This window comes from Lipophrys pholis, assembly GCF_963383615.2.
Source record: "Lipophrys pholis genome assembly, chromosome: 9".
Taxonomy (NCBI): domain Eukaryota; kingdom Metazoa; phylum Chordata; class Actinopteri; order Blenniiformes; family Blenniidae; genus Lipophrys; species Lipophrys pholis.
The window spans coordinates 29,289,780-29,310,098 of record NC_137639.1 but is presented as its reverse complement, the minus strand read 5'-3'; the positions used below and the strand labels follow the sequence as shown (position 1 = coordinate 29,310,098).

Below are 20,319 nucleotides of genomic sequence, written 5' to 3'. Positions count from 1 at the left end.
CTATTCACGAGGATGGGTTCCCATACCCCAAAAGAATGATATGGACGCCGTCATTCAAAAGATGACTCTTAATGTTATTCTCTATAAGTAAGTAGCTGCATGCTTTCACACACCCGTGGGATATAAACATCCAAAAACTGTCAGATGAATAAAAAGTGTGTCATCTCCTTATTTAACTAAATCTGACAGAATCAAACAGCACCAAGGAGGTGAAATACATCTTTTCCTCACTAACTGTGTGGACCAGCCTCTCTGGGGTTACAATCCCTGGGAAAGGTATTTCCAGTTGAAACACAGAACGATGATGGGTTGGGATTTTTGGTTCACCACCACGCAGTGTTTTTGATTGAGGATTTAATGTGTAGATGTTTCTCCGCAGCAGAAGGTGGCGCTAAAGGTCCAGAACACTGAGGAAGAAACACGCGAAGGAGTGAAGCAGAAAACATGGCGCGGAAGTAAACAGAGACACGGGGGACTGTGACCATAGACATATACGTATATATATATATAAATATTTATATATATATACGTATATGTCTATGACTGTGACCGGAGAGTTTCCAATCTCCCGGTTCCGTGTGAGCTGCTGGCCCCGGTGCTCCGCTGTGTTTGGTTGCAGTGCTGCCTGTGGTGAGTTCACGGTCCCGTGCTGTCTGTGGTGAGTTCACGGTCCCGTGCTGTCTGTGGTGAGTTCAGGGTCCCGTGCTGTCTGTGGAATTCAGGGTCCTGTGTTGTTCGTGTCGCATTCAGGGTCCTGTGTTGTTCGTGTCGCATTCAGGGTCCCGTGTTGTTCATGTTGAATTCAAGGCACCGTGCTGCTCGAAGTGCGTTCAGGGTCTCGTTTTGTTTGTTTAGGGTGCCTTCTGTCGTTAGTGTAAAGGAGACATTGTTTTGATGGCTCCATTAAGTTTGGAAGTTTTTTGATGTTTGATCAGTCTGTGTGATCAATTAGTTACCATGGTGATGGACCTAATCTGCTGAGTGAAGGTTGCACTGGCTCTATCAGGGGGGGGGGGAAATTAATTTCTCAGTGAAACTACATCACATGTGGTCTTGTTTCTTCTCTCAGGTGTCAGGTTCTCCTCCAACCAGCCTCATCCAGTCCACACAGACCCACTGCAGCTCCACCTGATAAAAGATCTTTGTTCTGGTCCTGGTCTTGATTGCGTTTCCAGTCTGTGGAGCAGCCCAGATGGCGGGCCGTGGGCGGGGCCTCAGGGCTCTGAGCTTCAACGTGGACTCGGCAGCTCTCGGCAGAGGAGAAGGTCTACCTCCCAGCCTGCAGCAGCCCACGCCTGTGTTCCCTGTGAGACCTCAACACACCTGGAACTCACACCTGTCTGGCAGCGTTGCACTCTGGGATGTGTAGTTTATTGCTGTGGTCTTGTCCAGGTGATGGAGCAGAAGCCCCTCCCACTGACAGGTGGCGAGGAGGCGGAGTATCTGTTAGCTCTGAAGCAGGACTTCAGAGGAGCCATGAAGAGTCTTCCCTGCTTCATCCAACCAGCTGCTGCACAACGAGGTCACACACATTCACACACACACACACACACACACACACACACACACACACACACACACACACACACAATACACACTTATATTTGTTTGTGTAATCTGTGCGGTTGTGTCTGTGTGTAGATGTGGAGCGTTATTCTGATAAATATCACAGCAGCGAGCAGACGGACGACCTGTTGGACTGGACTCCGGGTGAGACTCCGCCCCCTCATTCACCCCTTCATCATTTATCATTCCTCACCTCATCCTCTTTTCTTTTCTTTTTTTTTTTTCTTCCGGCTCCACTGGTGTCAGTATACCAGTGTGGATCGAAATCAGCCAGTTGGTGGCGCTGTAATCAAATCTATATCACGACTGGACATTAGAAAAAAACGTTTCAGTTACTTCCTGGAATTGAGCTTGAATATCTTCACTACTGGAGTCGTGCTGCGTCAGCTGATCGGCCAGCTCCTGCTGCTGTTGTTGTTGTTGTTGTTTTACTTTGTGTGTTCACTGTTGTTGTCTTTTCAGACTGGAAGAGATTTCCTAAAGAGCTGCGAATTCACGTCAAGAAACCTTCCAGAGTGGGTCAGTACTCTGATTACTCTTTGTGTTGTGGTTGCACTGTACTGTAATATTGTTGTACTCGGATTACATTATAATGTGATCACGCAATGTAATCTGCTTAGTCAGCGTGAATTGATGACAGTCAATACTCAGTTACTCTCTGGACTGTTTCTACACCGCTTTAGATAACAAGCTACATTGTGTGTGTGTGTGTGTGTGTGTGTGTGTGTGTGTGTGTGTGTGTGTGTGTGTGTGTGTGTGTGTGTGTGTGTGTGTGTGTGTGTGTGTGTGTGTGTGTGTGTGTGTGTGTGTGTGTGTGTGTGTGTGTGTGTGTGTGTGTGTGTGTGTGTGTGTGTTTTCTCAGGTGTGTCACTCAAAAGTGAGCCAGAAAAGAAGAAGAAGAAAGTGAAAGAGAAAGAAGAGGTGCTACTCAAACTGGAGGTAACCCACATGTATAATGATACACACACCTGCAACACATCCTTGTAGCTCAAACCTGTGACACACACTTGTAGCTCACTCCTGTGACACACCAGTAACACACCTGCAATCAGACACAAACTAAACTGCCACTGTGAACTACAATATTCCAAATCTAACCAACAAGTTCTTTCTTTAAACGTCCGACAGACTCTGGAGAAGAAGGAGGCGCAGGAGAGCTCCGAGGAAGAGGAGGGGCAAGAGAAGAAGAAGCAGCAGGAGGAGGAGGAGGCCGAGGCGGAGGAGGAGTATGACGAAGAGGAGTTCGAGGAGGTGAAGAGTTTATTTCTATCATCGTGTATAGGGACGTTTTAAACAGTCAAAAATAGTGACCACTAATCAATTGAACTGGTTTAACTGGTCTGAGCCAGTTGTTCTGATCAAAAGTAGTTAAACTGGATGATTCTCATAGAGCTCGTTCAACCTATGAAAATGAGGTTATTTAACAGGTTAAAACAAGTAAATCATGTTTAAACTAGTTGAAGCTGGTTAAACCGAGTAAGACCAGGAAAACATGTTAAACTTAAAACAAAATTTCGTCAAGAAATTTACAAATAGTTGTAAATAGTTAACATTGTGAAAGTGAATATGGGCAAAACCAGTTAAATTAACTTGTAAAACTGGTTGAACAGTTTGAAAACTTGACCAAACTGAACGTGGTAAAAACTATTCAAATTAGTAAAAGCAATCAAATCTGGTTAAACTGATTACTGAACATCAAAACGCACCTGTTCAAACGTGCTGTTCCTTCACTCTTATTTTATTTTCACTGTTAATATTTGTTGTTTAGTTCCTGCTTTGTGAAGCAAGCGTCTTTGAGTGTAAAAAAAAAAAAAAAAAGCGCTACCCAAGTCTGATATCAAACCAATTAAATGTGATTGAAAGTTAAAATCAGATGAAGTAGCTGAATGTGGCTGAGACTCGTTGGGCTGGTGAAGCGGCGACGCGCTGACTCCAGGCTTTGTGTTTCAGGAGACCGACTACATCATGTCGTACTTTGATAACGGCGAGGAGTTCGGAGGCGACAGCGACGAAAACATGGACGAGGCCATTTACTGAAACACCGCTACCACCAATCAGGCGCCAGCCGGGCTCCGATTGACGAGGATTTTATTGATTGTTGGATGAAAAAAGTCACTTTGCGCTTTTATTGTCATTTTTATACGTTTTTTTTTTTTTTTTTTTTTTTTTTAATGAAACGTCCTGATTGGCAACATGTTGTCATCTGACAGCAGTAATCTGATTACTCCTTCAGCAGATTTCACCCTCTGGAGCCTGAGCATAATTTAAAATGCACTGATCGTAAGAAACATTTATATGTGATGTTTTTATGCATGTTAATGCAGGTTTTAATTTGTTTTATATGACCTGTAAAAGAAATAAAATGTTCTCTGTAAAAACAGGTTTTTATCACACATGTGAACCAATAAACGAAGGGAAATCCGTCACTTCCTGATGATGTGATTCACATTTTCTGATTCGCTGCAGTTTCACTCCAATTGCATTTAAGAAAAAAAAAAAAAAAAACAGACAAACCCGTATTTCCTTAAAATAAATGTGCAGGAATGAGCACAGGAGGGAGCTCCATAAAGACGAGTAATAAAATATAAATAAATAAAGACGACGATCTATCTGTGAAACACTGCAAAAAAATTTAAAGAGTAATAATGTCTTTTAAATGGTCGGTAGATCCACAGAATCCTCTTGTTTGCGGAACCGAGAACATCGCTAGCGTGATAGCATCGATTTGAGCTAACGGCTAGCTAGCCTGTCAGGCAGCAAAATCTGTGTGAGACACTAAGCAGGGAGCGTCTCCATGGCAACAGATCTTTGATCTCCATGAGGTTCCCTCTCATCTGTTTTGTATAGGAAGTTTTTGTTGCAGTTTTTTGGGATTCATCCAGCCGTTAACGTCCCAAAATCTAATGGATTGATCCATAAATGATGACAAATCATCCCCGGAGATTTCATGCAATTCATAGTTTTTGTAAAAAGTAAACTTGGTGAAATACGTACGTGCAAAGCAATAAATAAATACACGCAGATAGAAACATAACCTTCTTGGGCAAATTTCGTTATGATTATAATTCATCACTTCAAGGGAAAAAGTATGACAGTCGCTAAAGTGTAGTTGGAGGTGTCTCGGCGCCTCCATCCATCGGACACAGAGTTATTAGGATGGTGGTTGACTCAGTGGAGCAGGTCTTCTTGGGTCTGGGTGAACAAGGCCATGGGGGCTTTTCTCCAGGAGAGCAGATGGTTCACTCACCGGTGGAGTAGGGGGTCGTGTTGGACGTGTTGTATTGTTTACCCAGGTCACAGTAAATTGTTTTCATTTATATGGGATGTCCAGTGTTTCCCCGTTCATAACCAACAAGCTGCTGGAGAAAGAACTCAGTCGAAACTTCTCCAGCCCGCTCGAGATCAGTAAAGCTGGACTGCAAAGAGAGTATAGGCTGCAGCATGTGCAGTCCCTCTAGAGACAGGCCTGCAGCTCCAATGGACAGACACAGACAATGGCAGCAATCCAGGACACACACACACACATAAATATGCCCACTGATACAACACACACACTAATAAATACAACACACACACCCTCACACACACACACACACCCCTGTTGCTGACACTGACAGCTGTGACGATGACGACATGGCAGAAGACGACTCCCTAGAGAGAACCGAGCATCAGCACTGACATTTGAGCTTAACATGGATTAAATTAATAGATGTCATCACACACAGCTCAGCAGATAACGAAGCACTCTTGGGTTCTTGGGCTTCGAGGGGGGGGGGGGGGGGGGGGGGGGATTCTCTAGTCATGATGCAAACTCCAGTGCAGGAGTGGCAGGACAGTAGACAGTAGAAAGAATACACTTTGTTTTTCAACATACTGGACATGCCCATCCAACGTTCTACCTCAGGAAGTTGCATCTGTTCCCGCAGGAAGTCACATCTCTAACAGGAAGGGATCTGCAAACTTCCTGCATGAGCAGGATACGTTACTTCCTGTGAGATGTGGCTTCCTCACAGGAAGTAAATTATCCTTGACTTAAAAAGTTAAGGATGGTTCTGGCACCCCGGACCATTTTCTAGTTGAGCTGCTATAGGTCGTTCAGAAATTCGCAGGTTTGAATTCCAGTGGTTAGGTCACCACTGTGAGCCCCTGAGCAAGACCCTTGACCCCCATCAGCTCCCGAGAGCACCATCATGTCACTTCCTACTGCATCTTAGAAAAAGCATTGGTAAATGCGAAAAAGAAGAAAAAAGAAGAAAAGAATTTCAACGAGGTTTGATGAGATTTAGTTTGGTTTAGGAGTTTTCCCCACTGAAGTGGTTTGGTCTGTCCTTTGCCCTACTTTCTATTTGCACATGCAGCATCTAAATATGGACATTTGTGTGTGTATGTGTGTGTGTGTGTGTGTGTGTGTGTGTGTGTGTACGCAATATGATCTGTTGTTTACTTCAACCGCAGCTGTTCATATTGTATCTTTAGAATGACTGAGCACACATACGCTATGACACACTGCGTAACACACATTCACACACATACCCACAGGGTAACACACAGGGAAGGTTCCAGGTTCAATTCCCCACCTACCCCTGTTCACATTTCGACGTGTCCCTGAGTGAGGCACTGAACCATAAACGGTTCCCACTGAATAGATTGAGCACCTTGTGTGTGTGTGTGTGTGTATATGGGAATGTGACTCAAACAGTGGGGAAGCACTGAGATCCATTTATCAGTAAGAGAGTCTGTTTATTTTATATGTGAAGGTGAAAGCTGAACAAACAAGACACACACAAGAATTAAAAGATGCAAAATTCTTTATTGTGACAGTAAAAATATAAAAATATGTGCAATGTCACTTCTTGTTATCCAGTACAAAAAAACATATCATCATCAAGAAATATATATAAAAAAAAAATATTTACAGGTACAGTGTCATCTACACAAAGTGCCAACATATGTCGAGTCACTCACAAAAAGAAACAACTGCTGAGTCACTGAGAGAAAACTGCTGAGTCATTGAGAGAAAACTGCTGAGTGACCGACTGAAAAAAAACAACTGCCGAGTTACTGATAGAAAAAACTGCTGTTTCACTGCTGGTGGTGATTTCAGAGGCAACCAGCAGGTGAGTCCACATTCCCATGCTGAGCTCAGGCTTTGTCCCTGGGGGTGGGACAGGGTCTTCAGAAGACCTGGACCATCTGAGGAGGGTCCACGGAGTCCTGGTCCACCTGCAGACCACAAACACACACCAAACTCCTGATCACTATGTCACCGTGGCGTCACAGGTGATGACGTCAAAGCTGAGCATGTCTCACCTTGCTGTAGGCCGGGGGAGGGGGGTAGGAACCTTGGGGCGCTCTCATGAAGAGGCCGCCTTCCTCCTCTTCCTCCACACCGACCTCGTCGCCATCGTAGTCAAACAGCAGCGGCGTGCAGGGGCCATCTAAGCGCAGGTCGGAGTGGATGTTGCTGTAGCTGGGCGGGGCCGAGGGGAAGGAGGACCAGCTGCCGGAGGACTCCGCCTGACTGCTCATGCTGCTCGTCCTGCTGCCCACGCCGCTGTACGGCACTGTGCCGATCACTAGGGGGAGCTCCAGGATCACCTTTTCACTGCCAGGTATGTGCACGTAGATCTGGTGGGGTGCGGTGGGTGTTTAGCATCATATTCTAATTGACTTTACATCGGTCCAAAATGGCGATCTCGTCCAGCACTCACCGCGAGTGAATAGTCCACTCTGATGATGTCACAGCCCAGCAGGGTGGGGCGGAGCCTCGGCACCCGGATGACTTTTCCCTGCCACATGTCACACATCCCGGAGATGATGTGGTTCCCTCGCACCGCCGACAGCTTTTGACGCAACACCTGAGTGGGCGACAGTCGCACGGCTCACACACCTGTGGCGTTGTTGGACAGCGCTCTCACCTCGGATGCTGGCGCCGTGCTCACCTTGGTGTGGCCTTCTGACCCGTAGGAGTGGCGGGCAATAATGGCCGCCTTGGGGATGACGATACGGGAGCACGTGTTCTCGAATTTGGCGTTGATGCTGATGTCTTCGCCCTCGCAGAAGCCTTTCCTGTCAATCTGTGCACTGATGGACACGTGACCGTCGGGGATGAACATGCAGGTGACCTTCTTCTGGATGGATCCAGCCGCCGGCGCCTGCGGAGGGACACACGTTGAGTGGCGAGGCTAATGGTGACTCGCTCATTACTCGTGAAGCTGATGCCGGTGGTCGTACCAGGAGGTCGGGTCGGTTCACGTCCAGCGGTTCCTCCACCTCAAACTCCCGCTCACACTGCAAAGCATGCTGGGAAGGCCGCAGCAGCTCAGCCCGCACGCAGTAACGCACCAAACCAAACTTTCCTCGGTAGGACGACACCAGTCGACTGAAACAGAAAAAAAGACAACGTATAAGATTTTTATCGATTCATCTATATCTACAAATCATCAATAACTGATCTATAACTAATATATATCATCTATAACACTTTTATAGACTCAACTATAACTCATCTGTGACACATGTATAAGTCATCTATAACATAACACATCTGACTAATTTATAACTCATTCATCAGACATCTATAACTCATCTGACTCACCTACAACTTAGTTATAACTCATCTGACTAATCTATAACTCATTCATCAGACATCTATAACTCATCTGACTCACCTACAACTTAGTTATAACCCATCTGACTAATCTATAACTCATTGATAATTCATCTGACTAATTTATAACTCATCTATAACGATCTGATATCAATAAGTTATGTAGAACTGCTCTACATTGGGAGGAGTCTTACCCTGGAGGTGGGAGCTCGAACCCAAACAGGAAGTTGAAGGTTTTATCAGCGGGAAGCAGGAAGGAGCCGTCAGAGTCTGAAATGTGGAGGGAAGAAGTCCATCATGAGTTTTTACATTATTCTCCTTCTGAAGTCATGTCATCAGAACACACAGTGTGCGCGTGTGTATTTTTCTAACGGCACTGCAGCACACCTGCCCACAGCGCCCCCTCACCTCGACTCAGCTCCTCCTCCAGCCGCACCTCCTCCTCGTACTTCAGGTACTCCACCTGCTGGCCGCGGTTCCTGCGGCTCGAGCCCCCGCGGGACTCCACCGAGGCGCAGCCGGCGGCGGTGATGGTGAGGCCGGTCAGCCTGCAGGGCTGCGCCGCCTCCAGCATCACGGAGCCGGACACCTTGTCGCCGCTGCAGTAGAAGGAGCGGCCCGGGTCGGAGAACTTCAGCTGGAAGAGCCGCAGCTTGTTTCCGGAGGACAGAACCATGATGGAGGACTGGAAGTTCCGAGTGAAAACTCTCGAGTGAAAAGTTATTTTAACTTCTCCGTGTTTCTGTCGGTAAACACACCGGCGTCGGTTTTATACTTGAGGGGGGGTGGGGTGTGTGTGTGTTGGGAGAGGGGGCGCGCTCCGGTTACCGTAAAAACCGGACAGCGCGTGGACGCTGCGTGGACTTCACTGGCATCTTCAGCATGAAGCTCCGTGATTGGTCAGCCTCTTCAGCCGGCCAATCACATAGCGGAGGAGACGCGTGGGTAGCAAGTGGAGTGGGCGGGGCTTATACCTGATGTGGGTCAGACATACATGAGTGACAGGTCAAAGAATAGAAACAAAATAAACACACAGGAAATAAATGGAAAAACAAACAGACAACAAAATGAGTGCGTGGGCGTGTGAGCATGGCTGTGAAGTGGCGTCTGATTCACAAGTTTTACGTGCAGGGTATATAAACACACGCACACACACACACACACACACAGGAGGCGTCAGCCGCCATATATGGCGCTCACACAGCACTGGGACCTCCACATGGTGGGAGGTCTTCAGGACACCGATGAGACCAGTCTGACCTCTGACCCAGATGTCACCTGGATACTTTATGGGAAGAAAGAGGTGAGCCGGTGGGGTAGTGTGATACCCCTGTTGGGAACACTTTGACAGGAGCCGGATGAAGGCGTCTGACCTCTGACCTTCTTTCCAGTGGAGCATGGGTCAGACGTGCAACCTGTTCTGATGGCGTTGGGGGTCTGGGAGGAGGAGCTCCGCGTCTTAAAGTTCTGGCTGAAGGGTGCAGTCACACAAAAGAAAACCCAACAAGTAACCAACTGTAATTGTCACACTCCTCCTGCAGTTCTCCACATGGAGGCGCTGTGGATGCAGCTCCTCACCCTTCACCCACAGGGCAGCATGTTGCCTAGCAACAGCCTCATGGATGTATGGGGAGCAATTAGTGCCACACAAAAGCAAAACACCACTGAGTGCCACAAAACACCTGAGCATATAACCAATGCTTCCCATCCTCATCTTCCTCATCATAAACCTCCTCATCATCTTCCTCCTCACCTTCACAGCAATCCTCATTCTCCTCGTCATGTTAATCACCTTCCTCATCCTCCTCACCTTCATCTTCCTGAACTTCGTGCCATTGGCTCCCTCCTCTTCTTCCTCCTCCTCTTCCTGAGGAGTCTGCTTCAGTAAAACTGGTTGTTGACGTCAGAAGTCTTGACAGTGGCACTAATCACACTCCATACATTCTGCTCCACTTTCAAACATCCCCATCAACAGACACCAGGCACAGCTGGATCCCGGTCCCGACTGGCACCTCTGGTCCAGGTTCTGGTCCTGGTTCCTGAGCATCTGCTGGAGACTCTTTGGGTCTGTGTTGGACTTTTCTCTGCTGCCAGAAGTGCAGACGCAGGTACTTATTTACCTTATTTATCAGCTTGTATGGGACTGTGAGGGACTCTGTGTTTGTTCTGGAAAGATGAAAGGATGGAGTAAAGACCAGAAAGACATTTTCTGTCTCTCAATTTCTCTCTTCTGTCACTCTCTCTCACTGTCTGTCAGTCTCTCTCCTGCTCTCTCTATTTGTCTTTCTTTTTGCACTCTCTTTCTCTCTCTCCATCTGTCTCTCTTTCTGCGCCATGTCTCTCTATCTCTCTCCATCCCCACTTCCCTCACTGTCTCTTTGTCTCGCTTTCTTTCTCTCTCTCTACCACTGTCTGTCTGTCTGTCTCTGTCTTTCGGTCTCTCTGTCTTTCTGTCTGTCTCTGTCTTTCGGTCTCTACCTCTGTCTATCGGTCTCTCTCTGGCTCACACTGAGCTGCCTGGTTTCAGGTTAACTGAGGATTTCCTTCAAAGTGGAGGAGACGAAGCTGAGTGACACACTTTTCTCCTTTGAGTAGATAAAAATATCTTCAAACGCACATCACCCCCCCCCCCCCCCAAAAGCACCATGGGAGATGTAAATCATACGTGTCCTACCTGCTGACATCACCAATCTGAGCTTACAGTAGAAACCTCACTACCTCACTGCTATGATGTCCCACTGAGCTGAACAGATGTTCTACAGATAGCAGGAGCAGAACCGAGGGGGTTCTTCTAGGCTTCTTCTGAGTGTGTTTAACATGAGAGTGAGTGTGTGCAGTAGCACAGAGAGAATGAAGGATCAGTGGAGACTAAGATCCTGTATACACAAAGCAAAACGATCTTTTTTCTCCCCGTCGTTCCTAAAAAGATTTACGTCCACACGCCAATATGAACATGGTTCCAAATGATGTAGTACATATGCCAGGCCTATAGGTGGGACTGTGACTGCCCACAGAAATACACCAAAAACACAAAAGAAGACACAGTGAATACTCCTGCTCATCTTCGTAGTCGAGAAATCCAACATATCGTCTTATTAAACAAAATAGCTTCAGCTTCTGCAGAACGATCTGGAGCAAGTAGTCCGCCATTGTTGTTGTTAAGTGACGTTGCAGAGAGGGGCGCGGGGTTATCAGGTGAAGAGTTGAGGCAATAACATTGTTCTCCACAAATATGCGTCTTGTCCATCCACTACTAAGCGTATTAAGGCCACTGAAGAAGAAAAAATTATGAGGTAAAAAAAATTGAAATCCTGATGTAGTTCAAGAAAAAAGTAGAAAATCAATGTAGAGATTTATTTTTTTCATCATGTATTTTGAAAGAAAGTTACTTACAGAGTACGAGGGACATGGGCACCGATCCCTGCGGGGTGCTCGTAGGCTATTTATAAAATGCATTATTATTAAACAAGAAATTCCTGTGTTCATGTGATTATTTCATCTTCCACGAGCAAATGATGAGGGATGGACCAGAGGAGGCGGACGTTTCCAGTTTGTATTTTAAAAAAAAATACAAAAAAAATAATTTTTTTCTTCAGTGGCTTTTAAAAAATCTTGACATCTCTTTTTGGCTTTTTTTTTTGTCGGAAAAAAAAAAAATCTCGACATTGATTTTCGACTTTTTTCTTGAAGTGCTTTTTTTTTTCACCTCCAATATTTTTTTTTCTTCGGTGGCCCAAATACTACGGAAGAGTTTTAGGGCCACTGAAAAAAATAAGAAATTCGGAGGCAAAAAAAAAAAAAACCTTCGTGGCCCAAGAAAAAGTCGAAAATCAAAGTAGAGATTTTTTTTTTTTTCACGGTGGAAAACAAAGTCCGTCCATCCACATGCCAGTGCGTGTGACTGCTTCCTCAAAATGCATATCAGGCGGTTTAATGAAGTGATGAAAAGATGCTACAGGACAGAATGTAGCTCATAAACACGGTGCAGTTATCATCAGTATCAGGACCAGAAGAGACAGAGCAGCTCCCTGGTTCTGTCGCGGAAGTTCGTCGAGTACGAAGGACAAAGACACGGATCCCGGGGTGCTTATTTAAATGTTCTTATTTATCAAGGAAATCCTGTGTAAAATCACATGTCCATAAGCAGTAAGCAATCCGATATAGTCACAATTAAGTGATTTAATGTGATTTCACATCTATGGGCAAATGATGAGGGATGGATAGACGTCTCTCCGTGAAAAAAAAAAATCTCGACTTTGAGTTTCGACTTTTTCTGGGGCCACAAAGGTTTTTTGTTTTTTTTAGTCTCCGAATTTTTTTTTTTCTTCAGTGGCCCTAAAACTCTTCCGTATCTATACAGCCACACCTCAAAACCGAGGTGGCATTTTAAAATTTCCCCACTCCAGAATTTTTTTTTCTTTGGGCTCCTAAATCACAGCGTTGTGCGGATGATCGGCCAAAAACTATGCAGTTACATGAAACGGCGTTCTCGTGTGGACAGTGCCTAAAGTGTGCTAGAAGAAATGTAAAGTGTCAGGAAATGTTCCGTATCAGTTCCCGAGGAATGAAACCTGTTAGAATCACATCACAAACTGAGGCAGGAAGCTAAAGAAGGTAGCATTAGCTTCAGGCAAGCGTAGTAGGTTTCAGTCCCCCAGTGTCGTCTTTTCCCAGAAGTAGAAGAAGACAAAGTGTTTGTGGTTGAACCAAAATGGCATTGTTGTTTAACTTCACTCTGATACACCTGACTGCTTCACACGAGACTTTAGTTTCAAAGCCAACTCCTTCCTGTTGTCATTGTGGTTCAGGCTTGTACCTGTTAGCACGTTAGCAAGTTAGCCTGCCATAATGAAGCAGTCAGGCTGATCATCTCCTTGTTGTGTCCTGTAGCTCCGCCCTCTAAACCATGAGTGGTCCGTCTTCTCCAGTCTCTTTGGACTCCAGTGTTTTCTTCAGCGAGACGTTGGCGCTCAGCATCGGCTCGCCTCCTAGTGTCTTCGCCATCAATGTGGGCGGGCGTCGCTTTGTGCTGCCGCGGCAGCTGCTGGCCTCGTACCCGGACACCCGGCTGGGGGTGCTGGCTCGCCACGGGCCACAGGTGGCGCTGCAACTCTGTGACGAAGCGGACCTGCTGAACAATGAGTTCTTCTTCGACAGAAACCCCCACACCTTCCAGTAGGTGGAGCACTTTTCCCCTTCCTATGACACTGGGCAGTTTGTTTTCAGCTGTGGTTGTTTGAAGAATAAAGTTGAGTTGAGAGTGTGAGGAATCGAACATGGTATCCTAATCCGTGTGAGGAATCCAAGACGGTAGCATGTTAGCTGAAGGATTTGTCCTCAGGCAGCAGTTCGACCTCTCGGGGTCGTGCAGCTCTTTTCATGAGTCACACTGAAAGTCTCTTTGCATTATCAACGCTTTAGCGACCAGATGCCCTGCACCGGGTTCAAACCGGGGACTGCTCCCCTACCAATCCACTCACTCTCACATTTGGCTTTTGGTATAGTTATAATCCATCTCAATACCAGTCCCAGTGTTTATCCTGCATGTCCGTCTGTTTTGTTTCATCCAAACAACTCAGTCAGATCTACACGTTTGAAATAAAATGAGTTGGGTTTTTTTACACTTCAGACTGGAGCCAGACTCCATCGGCTAGTTTCAACTTCCTGTCCGAGTCAGAGGACAAACACACACTAACAGGGCTAACCAGGTTAACCGCTGCACTGCAATTCAATGGTTTTTCATAGAAACAGCTGTGTGATCTGTCAAAACAATCTGAACTATCAAAATAAAACACTTCTCTTCAAAATAAATTACCATGTTACAAATTCTAACTTTTCACTTAATGTATAAACACTGTGTTACATAAATAAAATGCCTCACTTTCAATTAAAAGCCTTAAATTTACATTACAAATCTCTATTTCAAAGTAAGATATTTTGATTTAAAGGAGTCATATTATACAGCTTTTCAACACTTTCACATAGTCTTGTTGGTCCAAAAAACGTTGAATTCAAAGTTTATTGCCCCAAATCCAGCTTTTCCTTGATTTTCCTCCATTTGAATATTGGATCATAGGAGCTGCATTCAGAATCTGCTGTGTCTGTGTGAGCTGGACTGGCTCCGCCCACAGATGCCCATCTTGGGAAGAGGAGGAAGTACTTCCTCTCGTGGTGCCATGTGCCAGAGCAGAGCTGCCTAATTGTGGGAGGAGTCAAAGGGAGGGCCTGCCTTGATTGGGATTGGCTAAACCCCCAATGACACCATATAGGGTTTGATTTCTGATTGGCTGGTTGGAGCAACACACTTTTTAAAACCTGAAACAAGCCATGGAGAGAGAGGACAGACTGTCCTCACTTCTGGGGCGTCAGTCCAGGTATGGGGACGATTAGTACTGTTGGAAAACCTTTAGAAAGTGAATTTTGCATAACATGACCCCTTTAAGATCAAATTTGTCTTTAATTCAAATCAACAAACTTTCTCATTTACTCTAAATTTCAGTTCTGTTGTCTTTCATTAGGTCCTGTTGAGCTTCGAGTGTCTAACTTCCTGTTGTGCGGCGTTGTACTTTGTATTTGCTTACTGAAGTTAACCAGATAGACGAAGTTGACGAGATGTCACTGCCCCGCCGTGTTCCTGTCCACAGGTATGTGATGAACTTCTACCGGACAGGTCGCCTGCATGTTGGCGAGGACCAGTGTGGCGTCTCCTTCCTGCAGGAGATGGAGTACTGGGGCATGGAAGAGCTTCATATCCACGCCTGCTGCCGTGAGCGGTACTACCGCCGAAAGGAGCAGAGGGAGAGCATGGAGGAGGAGCAGCTCTTCGAGGCTCCCAGCGGTGAAGAGGACTTTGTGGGCGCTGCCTACCCGGTTCTCCGACGCCACCTGTGGGAATTCTTGGAGAAGCCAGAGTCGTCGCGTGCTGCCCGGACCTTCGGATCTCTGTCCGTCTTCTTCGTGGTGGTGTCGGTGGTCAACATGGTGCTGATTTCGCTGGACCTGGGGGAGGACTTCGGTGACAGAACACTGCGGCTGTTGGACGCGCTGGAGTATGTGTGCGTGGCGTGGTTCACGAGCGAACTGGTACTCCGGTTTCTCTGCGTCCGGGACAAGTGCCGCTTCAGCCGCAGCGTCCCCAACCTGATCGACCTGCTGGCCATCCTGCCCTTCTACGTGACGCTGCTGGTGGAGAATCTGCACGGAGGATCCACGGAGCTGGAGAACGTGGGCCGTGTCGTGCAGGTTCTCCGCCTCCTCCGCTCGCTCCGTATGCTGAAGCTGGGCCGGCACTCCACGGGTAAGAAACCAGACCGCCGGTTCTGCTTCCGTCCGCTCCGATATGGAACGTCCCGCTTCCTGTCATGTCTTTCTTTTTATTGAATAAAATAATGATTGTAACAGTGTGTACAAATAGAAAACATTATACCATAATACAAAATACTAATAGTTAACAGAGGAAAGCAAAAAAAAAACACTTTAATTTTATTAATTTTTTGAATTTTCTTTATTTGGCACCACTGAACAACAAATACAACACTTTCATCTTAAAATACAAACATTAGAAGTGATTTGTTTTTTAAATGAAATAAAATTATCAAAGCAAATGCAGAACGTGCACAACAGAACATGGGGTGTTTTACACTATATGAAGAAGAAAATAAGGGTTGCACAATGCGTACTTTAGAAAATAAGCAGTTACAATAAATCAAAATGGGCCACAACAACAACAACAACAACAACAAAAAAGAAAATTAAACAAAAGATGGTCATTTTGGGAGAATGTACCTTTTCCCGTTCTTCCAGATTTGATCAAATTTTGCATTTTGAAGCCTTTTTGAAATAGTGATTCTCTCCATCCCATAAGGTTTTTAGGTGATATCATGTTGTTCACTAAAAGATGGGCTGCCTGGTTCAAGCCATATTCTTGATATTGCCTTTCTGGCCGCCACACTCTGTGTTCCAAATAAGTCCTTGTCGTGTGTTCGTGGATGAGGAGTGTCGCAAACCAAACAACAAATTGTTCCAATTAAATATAAAATATAAATATTTAAACTATTTCTGTGTGAATTTTGTGGCAGAAAGCAGTTGCTTTTGGACAGGTCCAAAATAAGTGAAAGTGGTTTGTCTTCTTGAGCTCCACAGTTTTACTCTTTTAGTGGTGAGAACTTTTAGAACTTTTCATATAAAGAATCTGTTCAGACTTTTCCAGCTGAATATCCTCCATGAGGTTGAACATGACATCCTCCACTGAAATTCACAGCACTTTTCCCAAACTTCTACTGTCATGCAACTGCTGGGAAAAAAGACAAACCGTTTTAACAGGACGAAACCTGCAGAACCAGACTCAGAGGTGGAGACTTTCTTATTTCGTACTTAATATTTGTTAATAATGTAATTATCTCAGGATAATGCTCGGATCTCCAGGTGTGGTTTTCCTACTCTATGGATAACTTCTATGGCATAACTAATCATTTCTTTTAAAAGTGATAGAACAATTTGACACCTGCCGTTCACCTCTGAATGCACTCTCATCTTCTCAACGCTTCTCTGGGTAAAGTTCCAACATCCATGATAAGTCTTCGTGGCTCCATGTCCGATATGCAGCCGCACGCTTCAGGAAGTTTTTCCTCATTTGTCGGCACTGTTTGCTTTTTTGTTGTAATTCTTGAATTTGTCTTTGAGCCGTTTGAACTCTGTGCACATAGATACTGTGGTTGGTAACTGCAGCTTAGGAAAGTATTCTTCCCAGGCTGCAGCCTGCCATCCTGAGCAGATGACGATGAGCAGAGATGAAGGAGAAGAGAGAGAAAAAAAAAAGAAGAGTGATTCATATTGTGGAAAAATTCTTGAGGTGCTTTGATGTGAGAGAATTGGAACGGATGAAGATGAAGACACTCAGACTATACTAATGAATCATGTGAATGTGTGTGTGTGTGTGTGTGTGTGTGTTTGCACGTGTGCGTTGGGGGGAATTTTGTGAGGATGAGGAGGGTGAACATGATGAAGAGTTTCTCACTGCAGCAGGTTCTTACAGGAGGCACTGCACTGCAAATACTGGTGTTATACCAGGAGTAACTGAATAACTCAAGGTTGTCCCTTCAGTCAGGAGGTTGCATGTTCGATTCCCTACCTGTCCACATGTCTGACGTGTCCTTGAGCAAGACACTGAACCTCAGACGGGTGCCTTGCATGGCAGCTGCCTCCAGTGGTGTGTGAATGTGTGTGTGAATGGGTGAATGTGATCGTACGTAAAGCCCATTGGGGACTGTTTACTGTGGGAAAAAGCACTATAAAAGTGAAATCCATTTTTTATTTACTGTAGTACAAGTATGAATGTTCAGGCTATGAGAGCTTCTGTGTTTCACTCACATATTGACAGCTGGTCTGGTGCTAGTCTGACCCAGTCTCTCCTGGTCTCTCATGGTCTCTGCAGGTCTCAGGTCTCTCGCAATGACCATCGCTCAGTGCTATGAGGAGGTGGGTCTCCTGCTGCTCTTTCTCAGCGTGGGAATCTTCATCTTTGCCTCGGTGGTCTTCGCTTTGGAGCACGACCTCCCGGCCACCACCTTCACCAGCGTGCCGGCCGCCTGGTGGTGGGCCACCACCTCCATGACCACGGTGGGATACGGCGACGTGCGTCCGGACACGGTGGCGGGGAAGGTGCTGGCCTTCCTGTGCATCCTGTCGGGGATCCTGATCCTGGCGCTGCCCATCGCCATCATCAACGACCGCTTCTCCACCTGCTACTTCACCCTCAAGATGGAGGAGGCAGCGGAGCGCCACGGCGAGGTGCTGCGGAGGTTGGCCCGCGGCTCCCTGGGGGGGACAGGTGGCCTGAACCTGAGGGACGCCTACGCACAGGGAGTCCTGGAGATGCTGCGGCTGCAGGGCCGTGAGAGGGCCAGCGTCCGCAGCAGCACCGGGGAGGAGCTGTGGTGGTAAGAAAGCTACATACCCCAACAGGAGGCAAAGAGAGGCTACATACCCCAACAGGAGGCAAGAAGTGGCTACATACCCCAACAGGAGGCAAAGAGAGGCTACATACCCCAACAGGAGGCAAAGAGAGGCTACATACCCAAATAGGAGGCAAAGACAGGCTACATACCACAAGAGGAGGCAAAGAGAGGCTACATACCCCAACAGGAGGCAAGAAGAGGCTACATACCCCAACAGGAAGTGACATAAAGTTGACGGGAGAAGAAGCTATACTGCTGGTCATTGTGTGTGTGTGTGTGTGTGTGTGTGTGTGTGTGTGTGTGTGTGTGTGTGTGTGTGTGTGTGTGTGTGTGTGTATTGCTCTTTAAACACCCAATATTGTAAAATGCCAAAAGGCTGTGTAGGAGCCTAAATGCAATTTATTGATGTTCATTAAAAAGGGTAAATTACAATTTAAGTTAATCCAAAACAGTAGTAATTTCAGTTAATTGATTTGGAAGGAATTAGGAGGATCATTTAAAAGTATTGTCAGTTCACATGTGCAATATTGTAATAAGTTAATGATTAAGTATTTGGGGTTAATTTAGATGGATAAAAATATACTTTATGTCATGTTTTGCACTGTTTGGAAATGGGTAACTGTTTGATGTTTTCAGGTAGCTGTGTACCTTTAATTGCTTAATTGATGCTCGCGGGAGGGGGGAGTTTGGGGGGGTTACCTGGGACAGTGAGTCAGGCAGTCTGAGAGTGGAGCCACACGGTTTTTTGACCTCTCCCTCTTTTTCTCTCTTCTTTTCTTGTCATTGATCATTGTTGCTTGGATTTAACGGAATACTTTTATAACTTTATACACCTTTGGACATCTTTTCTGTACCACCTTTTTTTTTGTTAGTGAACTGTAAACTGTTACACTTTACGAGTGGTCCTGTGGATTTTTTCTCTGTGGATTAAGAAGAGGGGAATCGATAGAGCGTCAAGCTCAGGCTTCATTCATTGGAAAACCTATAGGCTGTAAAATTCCCTTCCAAATGGTTTTAGCTGTGTTTTGTCTCCCTGTCTCAATGTTTTTGATGAGTGTCAGCTCATAATTCTTCCTGAAATGTTCAAATGTTTCACTTGAAAAGTTTAATGTGTTCTCCATCATTTAATGTTAATAAAATCTGAGATTCTGAGATATCAAATCACCCCAACATTGTTTTTTTCAAGGTTTAATTGAACTACATGATTTTGTTTCATTTTTAATCAAGGGCGGGTTGTTGACTCCTGATCTTTAGCTCGTTCTCTTTCACTCCTGGTCTGGACTCTGCGTAGTAAGAATTTGATGGTGTAATAAAATCAGCCATATTGGTTGATGAGGGAGTTTCAACATCCTGCAGGTTGTCCTGCAGTTTACAACTTCTTGCCACTGCAGAAGATTTCACACGGCAGAGACGGAGAGAGAGAGATGACCCACTTCAGTCCATCACAGGTGAACCAGGTGAGGCTAGCCTCCGCCTTTACCCCTCCCCCTCTCCCTCAGCCTCAATTCCCCCTCTCAGCTTCGTCCTTGAAGTGTCCATGGCTGATTTAATGAGACTTGAGGGATTTCAAATTCCTGTTCCAGCAACACCAACCAACTCTGATACTGAAATTATTACCCACATCCTTCCAACCAAGCTCAGTTTTTACCCACATCCTTCTAGCCAGCCCTACTTATTATCTACAGCTGTCTGACCAGCCTCAGTTTTTACCCACATTCTTCTAACCAGCCCCAGTTATTACCAACATTGGCTAACTAGCCTCATTTATGACCTACATCCTTCTAATGAGGACGATTTATTGGATTATTATCCTTCAAAGCAACCCCAGTTGGTTACCACCTTCCATCTGACAAGCCCTCGTTATTGCCCATATTCTTCTAACTAGCCCACATTATTGACCAACACTATGCTAACCAGCCTATAATATTACCCACACTCTTATAACCAGCCTCAGTTGATACCCACATCCCTCTAACCATCCCCAGACCTAACTAACCAGATACTGACATTATCATCATCATTCTAAGTAGCCCTGGCTATTGGCACAAGAAGTCATGCAGGAAGCAGAAATATGAAGAGGTTGTTTGGTTTGTTGTTGTTTCTCTTAAGGCTGAATTGAGCGTGAACTTCTACATTTTTTCAGTCTGATGAAATAAGTGTCCGTCAAAATTCAACCTGTATTCACAC

General features: G+C 45.6%; 3 protein-coding genes across 5 annotated transcripts; 2 read left to right on the top strand and 1 right to left on the bottom strand.

Annotated features, from left to right (window-relative positions):
- The first annotated feature begins 417 nt into the window (after nucleotides 1-417).
- polr3glb (RNA polymerase III subunit GL b) lies at nucleotides 418-4,010 on the top strand. 3 transcript variants are annotated; one of them, XM_080472053.1, is made up of 8 exons: nucleotides 418-630; nucleotides 1,070-1,306; nucleotides 1,393-1,522; nucleotides 1,642-1,710; nucleotides 2,029-2,085; nucleotides 2,429-2,505; nucleotides 2,695-2,817; nucleotides 3,517-4,010. In XM_080472053.1, exons 2-8 carry the CDS (start codon nucleotides 1,193-1,195, stop codon nucleotides 3,601-3,603), a joined length of 657 nt encoding a protein of 218 aa, XP_080328179.1. In that variant the 5' UTR covers nucleotides 418-630; nucleotides 1,070-1,192; the 3' UTR covers nucleotides 3,604-4,010. The 3 variants fall into 3 exon arrangements, with proteins under 3 accessions (XP_080328179.1, XP_080328178.1, XP_080328180.1); XM_080472052.1 differs by having other exon boundaries at nucleotides 437-630; nucleotides 1,176-1,306; XM_080472054.1 differs by having other exon boundaries at nucleotides 438-686.
- Nucleotides 4,011-6,283: 2,273 nt separating this feature from the next.
- On the bottom strand, nucleotides 6,284-9,070 carry LOC308114834 (thioredoxin-interacting protein-like). Its single transcript, XM_080472044.1, has 7 exons — nucleotides 8,585-9,070; nucleotides 8,371-8,446; nucleotides 7,801-7,948; nucleotides 7,509-7,721; nucleotides 7,278-7,424; nucleotides 6,877-7,194; nucleotides 6,284-6,789 (listed from the first exon to the last, which is right to left on the bottom strand). Exons 1-7 carry the CDS (start codon nucleotides 8,850-8,852, stop codon nucleotides 6,742-6,744), a joined length of 1,218 nt encoding a protein of 405 aa, XP_080328170.1. The 5' UTR covers nucleotides 8,853-9,070; the 3' UTR covers nucleotides 6,284-6,741.
- Nucleotides 9,071-10,090: 1,020 nt separating this feature from the next.
- kcnv1 (potassium voltage-gated channel modifier subfamily V member 1) lies at nucleotides 10,091-19,291 on the top strand. The gene is made up of 4 exons (XM_080472042.1): nucleotides 10,091-10,284; nucleotides 13,067-13,351; nucleotides 14,821-15,473; nucleotides 17,610-19,291. Exons 2-4 carry the CDS (start codon nucleotides 13,083-13,085, stop codon nucleotides 18,116-18,118), a joined length of 1,431 nt encoding a protein of 476 aa, XP_080328168.1. The 5' UTR covers nucleotides 10,091-10,284; nucleotides 13,067-13,082; the 3' UTR covers nucleotides 18,119-19,291.
- The last annotated feature ends 1,028 nt before the right edge of the window (nucleotides 19,292-20,319 follow it).